A 10,371-nucleotide genomic window follows, 5' to 3' on the forward strand; every position below is an offset into this window, starting at 1 on the left:
AATCAGTCTAACATGTCACAGATGACGTCTTTATCATGTTCAGTTTCTGATGAAAACAGAAAAAAAGATCAGCAGAAGGCCTCTGTTGGCGTACAATATGAAGATTTACACTGCGATAGGAAATAAAAATGTAAAGAATAATAAATAATAATGGACTGAGAAGCTGCCAGAGGTTCATAGTGCAGCAGACGTTAAACATGATTAAACAAGTGTTCTGACGGTGAGTTCAGGTGCAGCTGGGACGTTCTGACCTGCAGGACGCTGAAGGTTAAACTGGAGCACCTGGAGAACAAACCATGATTGGAGAGCCTCTTCTGCTGATTGGACACTTAGAGACGAGAGAAGGAGGGTCTGGGAATTAAAAACAACAACAAACACACACACAAACACACACACTAATATGTTGGTTCAGTCTCTCGGTCCGTCCAGATCAGGTCCGTCATCATGGCTCTCCGGATCGCAGCATCTCTCTGTTTCCTCTGTTTCCTGCTGGTAAGAACAAACTGCAGCACATTTCATTTAATCCACACAGGAAACACATTAGTCTGGATTCTTAAACTTTTCATGCTCTACACAATGATCTAAAATGCAGAAAACAATCTGTTTATTTCCCGTTAGAAGGAGGAGTATGAGTAACCGGGTTTGTAATATTCAGTTTCTCTGGAGCCGCTTGCTTTTGTTGTGTTGTCAGAAACATTTGTCGCTGTGTGCATGCGGTCGTTGGAGGAGAAGTGTTCAGATTGTTAAATAAAGCCACTGAAAATACTGCAAGCCTGTGACTAGAAGCAGGAAAATGAACTTCAAATAGTCAGAGTGCTGCATTTATTTCGTTATTCCATTGATATCTATGATGCTTTAATGGTGAAGCAGCGTTGTAGTGATTTATGTGGCTCATGTGGTGCTAATTTAACTGTTTTCTATGAGATTGGATCAGTCTGTTGATTATTTATTTAATAATTGATTGATTGGAAACTATGATGGAACATTTGACGACAGAGCAGCTGCCCAAAGCTCAAAAATATAAAACAATAAGGTAATAATATTACACTTACAATATTGAATATGGTAACTTTCCACATTTTAACCTTTAAATGCTCCAGTGATTGGACCCTACACTCTTCCGTAAGTGGGTCAAAAATGAGAATCAGTGTGTTTTTATGCCATTTTTGTCATTTTGGTTCAGAATAATCATTTGTATTCTTGTTTGTATTAGATTTTTGTCCACATAAGAATGATTTCATGTTTGAAATATATTTATTTTTCACTGTCTAACAGATTTTAATAATTCAAAAAGAAGAATATTACACAGAACAGCAATAGAAGAATGAAAAACAATCATTTTGTTGACATTTTTCACTCTTTTCCTCCAAGTTTGCATCCACTCTTGTACAATAACATCAGTGATAAAGAACTTGGGGTAGTAATACAAATATTACGATTTCTTTAAAAGTATAAAAGGGAACTTAAAAATCTAAATGGAAAGACATGAAAAACATGTTTTTTGAGGAAGAGCTGCAATATGAAATGATAAAAACTTTTCATTACAAAGATACTGCAAGAAAAACACTCATCACTGAAGCATCTAAGTAATAATGTGTAACTTGAGGCCTTTTTTCATTAATAATTAATAATAATAACATGAATCATGAATGTTGAAAGAGATTTTTTAAAATTCTGTCATCATCTGTTATCATCGTATCAACTCAGAATTAATCACAATGAAATTAAAGTATTCGAATGATAAAATGAAGTAGAAATGAAGTAAATTTTCACATTCGAGAAGCTTTAATTGGGATCAAAGATATTTATTGTCAGAGCATTTCTGCACCGAAACTTTGATGGCACTTTTAAAAAAACAACACATTATAAGAAACAACAACAAATATCTTTTTAAAAACAAGTATTTAAAAAATAAAGACAAGTATTAAAGAGTGTAACAGTACAATTATTATTATGATAAAGTATAATAATTATTTAATTTGGATCATTTTGCATGAAAAATAACTTGAATCGTGGAAAACTTTCTGTCAGTTTGGGTTAGCGTTGCATGAAGTAAGTTTGTTAACTACAAAGCATCAAATTTTACAAGCATTTTATGTTTTATTTGCAAAAATCTCAAGTTAGTTAAAAAAAAACAAGTGACTAAATTTGTCAAATATATATAATACAGTAAAAAAGTACAATATTTTTTGAAGCGTTGTCGATGTCGCTGACAGTTAATATATAAACTCACACACTTTAAATTATTTAAGGTTCATTCATCTCACAAATTTAGTAGTGGAATTTTATAGTGGAAAAATCTGTCCTAAAAATATAAACATAAAAATATGCCCTAAAAATATAAACATAAGTAGAAAAATATGTCACAAAAATTAAAAAATGTCCTAAAAATATGAACATAAGTAGAAAAATATGTCCTAAAAATATAAAAAATATGTCCTAATAATAAAAAAATCCTAAAAATATAAACATAAGTAGAAAAATGTGTTATAAAAATGTTCTAAAAATATAAACATAAAAATATGCCCTAAAAGTATAATTATAAATAGAAAAATGTGTCATAAAAATATGTCCTAGAAATATAAACATATATAGAAAAATATGACCTAAAAATATAAAAAAATACGTCCTAAAAATATAAACATAAGTAGAAAATATGAACTAAATGTAAAATGTGCATTTCTTAATAAATAGTGTGATAAATATCATGTTATTGCTCGTTATGAGTGTTATGTCAGGCATATTTACATTAAATAAATTAGAACAGACTTAAATTCCTTCCATGATGTTCTACAGTTCAGCCCTGATAAGCTGCTCTACATACAGAACATCTGGCTTTATAAAATATGTTTGTGTTCAACAAAAATGCCTTAAAAACCCTCTAATGTCCCGTCTGCAGGGAGCAAACTGTTGGCACGACCTGGACAACACGGAGTACGACTGCTGGCCGATCAATAACCCCAATGATTACAACATGATCAGCTGTGGAGGTGAGTTTTATTGATCAGAACTAGAAGAATTCACTGTAAAATCTGACGAGGAAGCAGCAGAGTTGGACTGAATCCCAGTGGAATCATAGTAGAACAGCAGATAGCTCCCCTCCGTGCATGTTCCACGTGCACGCTCTGAAGCTGTGTGTCCTCAGGGCTGGAGATGGCCTGGGTGCAGCGTCCTCCAGACAAAGTCACCAATGGGGAAGAGTTCAACGTCTCGTACACGGTGACGGCGTCCGACTCCTTCTACGAGTACGCAGTCAGAAACAGGATCTTCCAGTTCAGGTGAGTGTCGTCATCTAACACCTGGAAAGAAAAGGCACAATGAAAACACACACACACACACACACACACACACACACACACACACACACACACACACACACACACACACACACACACACACACACACACACACACACACACAGAGAGAGAGAGAGAAACAGAAACACATTCATTGAGCTTTTATTCCACTTGTTTGCGTCTTTTCCAGGTTATTTTTTCAGGGATATTTTGAAATATTCTAAATGTATAATCTACTAGCTGAACTTTTTATTTTCTAGAAACCATTAATGAACATCAAATAACTTTTAATATGTTTTTTTATTGATGTCATGTTAAATTGAGTTGACTCTGGAAGTTATTAACTACTACAGAAGTCTCTGTCATGGTGGCCCGTTGCTAGCTAAACTCTCATATCGTTATCAATTCTTTCTGTTATTATTTTTTATTTTTGTTTGTCATTATTATCATTTATTTTTATCATCTAATTGTTGCTTTTAACTTAGATTTAACTGTAGATTGAAACCTTCGTTCTGGCGGTTTTTCTTTCTTTAATTCTTCTGTCGTCTGAACGTTTCAGCGACGCCTCAGAAGCGAAGAGATTCTGTCACGAACACGAATGTCCTTCACTCTGGAACAATGCCAACGAGATGAACTGCTGCGTTTATCACGCCAACATCCACTCCTGTCCTCTGGGACTAATGGTACACAACTACACAACATAACACAACACAACAACATAGCAACACTACAACACAGCAATACAACTACACAACAACACTACATCATGCCAACATCCACTCCTGTCCTCTGGGCCTCATGGTAGGTATACAACTACACAACAACACAACAAAACACAACAACACAATGGACAATGCCAACAAGATGAACTGCTAAAACTACACAACATAACACAACACCCAACAACACAACACAATAACACAACTACATAATAACAATAACACAACACAACACAACCCACTGTTGTGTGTCTGTCTGTAGAAAAAAGGTGGGATCTGTGGTCCGTGGATTCCTGATGATGGTAAAATCGTGACTCACACAGTGTCCAAAGCCGGAAAGATGAGTCAGAAGTACTGGACCTCAAAGGTGAGTCCACCCGAAAAAAAAAAAAAAACTTCTAAAGAGTCATTTTAACAACTCAGTTTTGTTTTCCAGGATAAACCAGGGAATGTAAATAATGTTGAGATTTAAACTAAAATATGACCTCATTCTTCCACTTTTTATTGTCTATCGCTGTGTTTTCTTGTTCCAGGTTGTGTTGATCCATGTTGGTGTCACCTCAGTCATTGCTCACATTAAAATCGGACAGATGCACGCAGCGCTGGAGTCCAAAGTGCTGGTTGTCAGCGCTCAGGGTGAGTTTGAATCTTTATGATGAATGAAAGGTACAATAAATGTATTCTTATAGATTCTTCTGACACATCATTAATCCCACAGCTTTCAGAAAACCCATATAAACGTATATCATAACATGCAGCTGGATCAGGAATGAACTGCTGTGACTTTTGGTAGTGATTCTTCGTACCGTTTTTACAAAATTTGTTAAAAAAACAAAACAAAAAAACAACTGCCTTTAAAATCCCCATGGAAATGAATGGAAGGTCAACTGCCAGAACCCAGCTATCTTTCAAATCCTGCAACTTTGGCAAATTTTACAGCAGAAACTTCATTTATAGTTTAAACGTCTCACAAGGCTTCGAATGTTATGCAGCTGAATCCATCTTTTACGGTTTTTACGCAGTCGCAGTTTAAGTTTCATGAATTTTAGTAAGATTCAGAATTTTCATTCAGATTCGTCAATTCTAGATCTGAAAAATGTTCTGGAAAAGGTTCAGTTAAACTCATCTCTTAATGCTAGTTTCTCCTCTATATGGACAATTTATACATACAAATGTTGGTATTTTTGTCCTCTTTCATCCAGTGTGAGTTTCATTGCTGTAGGATTTATAGGTTTTTCATAAATCAGTTCAGAGCTCAGAGTGTGTCGACCAAAACTCTCATTGACCCCCACTATATCTGAGCTCTGAAACCAGGAATGGTGAGCCTCTTTAATCTGCCACCAAATCTGTATAAAACACAGAATGGACATGAAAATACATCAGAATGTTCACAACAAGATTCTGCTTCACACGCTGAAAGAATTTTTTCGATATGACTTAGAGTTTTGAGCTGTGACCGTTTATTCGAGGGTCTGATCCTAAGTGTCTGCTCTGCTCACTGCAACCAACCAGTGACTCACAGCTGATTGGCTGATTGATTCACTTTCAAAGTAAAAGCTCAAAGATGGTAAAAGGGTTGGTGCAACATGCTGGCTTTTCAAAATAAATTGTACTTATATAAATGATACCTTATGTATAATATTTAAAATGGTCTTTTAGGTCAGTAAAACGTTTAATGAAGTGATTTTTGCTTTATTTTTACGTTTCACTTTGACTGTTTCTGTTTAAATGAATAAAACGTGGTTGTGTTTCAGTTTGTGGAGACGAAGTGTGCGAGCTGGAGGAAAACTGCCTGAACTGTCCTGCAGACTGCGGCATCTGTCCGATGTCCATCACCATCAAGGTGGCCATCGGTCTTCCAGTCACACTGTTCAGCAGCGGCTTCATCCTCACCATGGTGGTCAGTGGAGTAAATGGAGTGGAGAAAATGTGGAGTTTTCCTTTACATACAATAAAATATCAACTGTGAATTTATAAGTCTAATGTAAAATGAATAATGTAAAAAATACACCTTCTGACCTACCTCTGGTGAGCCGAACTCCCTATAGATCTACCTACGAAACTACCTATAGATCTACCTACCCAACTACCTATATATCTATCTACCAAACTACCTATAGATCTACCTACCTATAGATTTACCTACCAAACTACCTATAGATCTACCTACCCAACTACCTATATATCTATCTACCAAACTACCTATAGATCTACCTACCTATAGATTTACCTACCAAACTACCTATAGATCTACCTACCCAACTACCTATATATCTATCTACCAAACTACCTATAGATCTACCTACCTATAGATTTACCTACCAAACTACCTATAGATCTACCTACCCAACTACCTATATATCTATCTACCAAACTACCTATAGATCTACCTACCTATAGATTTACCTACCAAACTACCTATAGATCTTCCTACCTACCTACCTACCTCTAGATCTACCTACCAAACTACCTATAGATCTTCCTACCTACCTACCTACCTACCTATAGATTTTCCTACTTATAGGCCTATCTACCTACCTATAGATCTACCTATCTATAGATCTGCCTACGTATAGATCTACTTACCAACCTATAGATCTACCTACCTACCTATCTATAGATCCGCCTACGTATAGATCTACCTACCTATCTATAGATCTGCCTATGTATAGATCTACCTACCTATCTATAGATCTGCCTACGTACAGATCTACCTACCTACTTATAGATCTACCTACCTATGTATCTACCTGATGCTACATAAGCAAGACTTTAATGCAAAATTATGTGTAAAAACCCATATTAAAATTGATATAATCTAAAATTAACTGTTTATTATTGCAATTATATAGATCAGTGTTTAATACCCATGGTTTCACATATTTTCTACGGTAAACCCATTATTTTATATCTTTTCAACAATAAAAACCTGTCAAATATACAATTTACAGTAGCTTTTAGTATTTAAATGTGACAGAAACACACAAACTCAGATGATTCATGTGTCGTTGTCTATGGTTAACTTTTTTCATTTATTTCCTTCCTGTAGTGGCTACAGTACCAGAAACAGAAGATGTTCTGGGATGAAAGCTGGATCATCAACTACAAGAACATAATATTTGGTAAAATGTCAAAAAGACACAGTTTAGTAATTTTACAGAAAATAGAATGAACTAGGTAAGGAAGGTAAAGCTTGAACAGTAGTATGTTGCAGGACTGTTTTAATTTACATTACAAAGACGAGAAAGTAGTTTTTAAAAAAAGCCTGGAAGTGTTTTGTTTTTGATTATTTTTTTAAAGGAAATTTACCGAATTTTTTGTTTTATTTTATAGATTTTTTTCTATTTTCGAAATACACTTAAATATATACAAGAAAAAAATAGGCTGTGAATTTACATGACAAAATTGAAATAACATGAAAAATATGTAACTAAATAACCATTATATTTCAATTTTTCGAATATTGCTGGAAGATTTGGAATTTTGGAAAATTACTGTATTTTTTTTAGGATTTCTACAGCCTTTTTGGCACCTTTGCTGCCTGACTATTATAGTTTTTATTTTATTTTACTATGTAGGGTTATTTTACTTTCCCGTGTTTTTTTTATACAGATACAATACACAGTCTGGTCCTGGAGTTTTTATGTATATTCCTGCAGTCAGCCTCTGATTAATTCCTTTAACTAACTACCTGTCGGTTTTATTGTGCAGGCAGAGTTTGCTACATGGGCCTCGGCAGCGCCTCCAGTCTGCAGCGAGTCAAGAGCAGCTCCACCGTCAGTCGAACCACCGACGTGACGTTTTCACCGGAGTCAACAGCACCTTCAAACAAGGCTGCATTCAGCCGGGGATATAGTGAGATGTTTTATTATCAGCTTACAAATACTCGTCTGTGTTTTCACTCCAATATTCATTATAACAAGGGAATAAAGTGTCAAGTTTTATGTATATGTGCAACGTGTTATATAAACCTACAGTAATAAATGATTTCAAACATAAAGAAAAGAAAGAGCTAATCAAAATAGTAAATACAGTTCAGTTAAAATAAAACTTTGTTTGTCCCCTGGAGCTGCAGTTTTGCACAGAAAGGTAGCAAAAACTCTATAATAGCACTTTTTTAAAATATAGTTTTTAAAATTTATTCAAATTTAAATTAGATTTTTTTAAAAAATTGCTGTCATGGAGAAAAGAAACCAATAAATATTCACATTTAAGGAGCTGCGAACACAAAATTTAGAGGGTTTTTAATTAAAAGTATTCTCAAACTAATTAATTCAAGGAGTTAATCACTAATTGATTAATCGTTACAGCTCTGCTCCAGATGCATAATTTTGACTATTTATTAATGCAAAAACTGATTTAATTGTTAATTTTTTTCAGATTTCAGCTTTTTAACTTCTTGGACCTGCAATCTGCTGTTAGTTTTTCAAATTATTTTTAGGTTTAATTTTTAAAAACTATCTCGTTTGGTCCAAAGATCTTCAGTTTAGCATCACAGAGAAGGAAAGAAACCACAAAATATTCACATTTAAATAGCTAAGATCACAGAATTTAGACTGTTTTTATCTTTACTAAAAGTTTTCACAAACTACAAGAAACATAAATTACTCAGGATTATCAAAAATATTAAGAGTTTCCAGAGAAACAAGGATTTTTAAGTAGGAAACGAACATAATTGCAGTATTTGTATGAGGTGTAATTTAACACAGAATAGATCGAACATAAATAAGTTCAGTGCAATGGGATTTGTCTTGTTGTGAACTGGTTCCTCCGCTTTTCGCACATTTACTGAGACAACTTTTGCAAAGTCCTTCCTCCATATTCTGTACTGAATTAATTACATTTAGTTGCTCTTCACTCTGCAGCGACGGCAGGACGGTGGCAGTGAAACACATCCAGAAGAAAAACTTTGTCCTGTCGAAAACCATCAGGAAGGAAGTGAAAGAAGTTCGGTGAGGACATTTCTAACATAACAGAGTCCTTCCACCACATGAAACCGCAGCTAATTAGTGTGTATTTCTGCACTGGACAGGCAGCTGGACCATCCGAATCTATGCAAGTTCATTGGTGGTTCCATCGAGGTTCCCTATGTGAGCATCATCACGGAGCACTGCCCCAAAGAAGCCTGTCGGACAGTCCTGCTGAATGATGACATCCCAATCAACTGGGGCTTCAGGTCAGTTTCATGTTTGTTGCATTTAGCTAATATTCTAATACCGTTCTCAGACTACTTTTAGATGCAAAAAACCTGCTGTTGAAGGTGGTGCTACCCTTAGTCCAGCCTGGTTTAACTGATTCTTCTGTTTCTCAGGTTGTCCTTCGCCACCGACATCGCCCGCGGGGATGCAGTACCTCCACCAGCACAAGATGTTTTCATGGGAGACTTCACTCCAGAAACTGTGGTGGTTGACGACCGCTGGGTTTGCAAAATCTCAGGTAACAAAACACCATCAGCAGACACCAGGGGAGTCTGCAGCAAACCGGAGAGACACAAGATAAAACTTCTGTTTATTGTTATGTTCCTTCTTAGAAGTTATTCAACAGCATTGTTTAGCATCATCAAAAAAAATCTTTTTGAGTTGAGACAACTTTTAATGAAACTATGTTTAACCAACAAATTATACTGAGTTAGTGGAATTACCTACCTACCTACCTACCTGCACCAAACACAGTGAAAAACACCACCCTGCCTCACTGCACTCTGTGTTTTTTGTGTATTTGGCCCTCAGATTATGGGCTCATGGCCTACAGAAAGGAAGACTTTGAAGCCAACAGTAATGGCTTCAACTGTGGGGAAGTAGTTGAACCTCATTTATTGTGCTCCAGAGGTGCTGCTGGGGAGCAGCTCCAACATGATGCCAGCGGCAGACATCTACAGGTGAGGAACAGATTTCAATTTGTAATCTTTGGGTCCACGTTGTAATTTGAGGTCATTAAGATGATTGGTAGTCCTTCAGTAAAAAACTTCTCTGTTGGTTCAACTCAAATCAAAGCTTTACTTATTGTTGTATTCTTCCTAGAAATTTTTGGCTTTTTGGTTTACCAACCTACCTCCCTCCCTATCTCCCTCCCTATCTACCTCCCTACCTCCCTACCTACCAACCTACTTACCTACCTACCTACCTATAGATCTACCTCCAGTAATCCTTCAGTAAAAAGCTACTGGACTTCTCTGTTGGTTCTTGAAGATGTTACATGTCTCTAAATCCTCTGATGCCACGATGAAGACACAAACATCATAAATATCTGTTTTGTTTCTGTGCAATCTTCCACCGGGAAAGAGAGTAAATGAGTGTTTTCCCTCCTCTCCTCTCAGCTACTCCATGATTCTGGTTGAGATCGCGACTCGCTCTGAG

At 35.8% G+C, this 10,371-nt stretch overlaps 1 protein-coding gene across 1 annotated transcript; it reads left to right on the top strand.

The window, feature by feature from the left end:
• Window positions 1-412: 412 nt before the first annotated feature.
• On the top strand, window positions 413-8,344 carry LOC129350647 (uncharacterized). The gene is made up of 10 exons (XM_055017776.1): window positions 413-492; window positions 2,900-2,990; window positions 3,146-3,278; window positions 3,856-3,979; window positions 4,278-4,382; window positions 4,549-4,651; window positions 5,770-5,915; window positions 7,065-7,137; window positions 7,727-7,870; window positions 8,337-8,344. The coding sequence occupies exons 1-10, from the start codon at window positions 445-447 to the stop codon at window positions 8,342-8,344; spliced, it is 975 nt and encodes a 324-aa protein (XP_054873751.1). The 5' UTR covers window positions 413-444.
• The last annotated feature ends 2,027 nt before the right edge of the window (window positions 8,345-10,371 follow it).

This window comes from Amphiprion ocellaris, chromosome 2, assembly GCF_022539595.1.
Source record: "Amphiprion ocellaris isolate individual 3 ecotype Okinawa chromosome 2, ASM2253959v1, whole genome shotgun sequence".
Taxonomy (NCBI): domain Eukaryota; kingdom Metazoa; phylum Chordata; class Actinopteri; family Pomacentridae; genus Amphiprion; species Amphiprion ocellaris.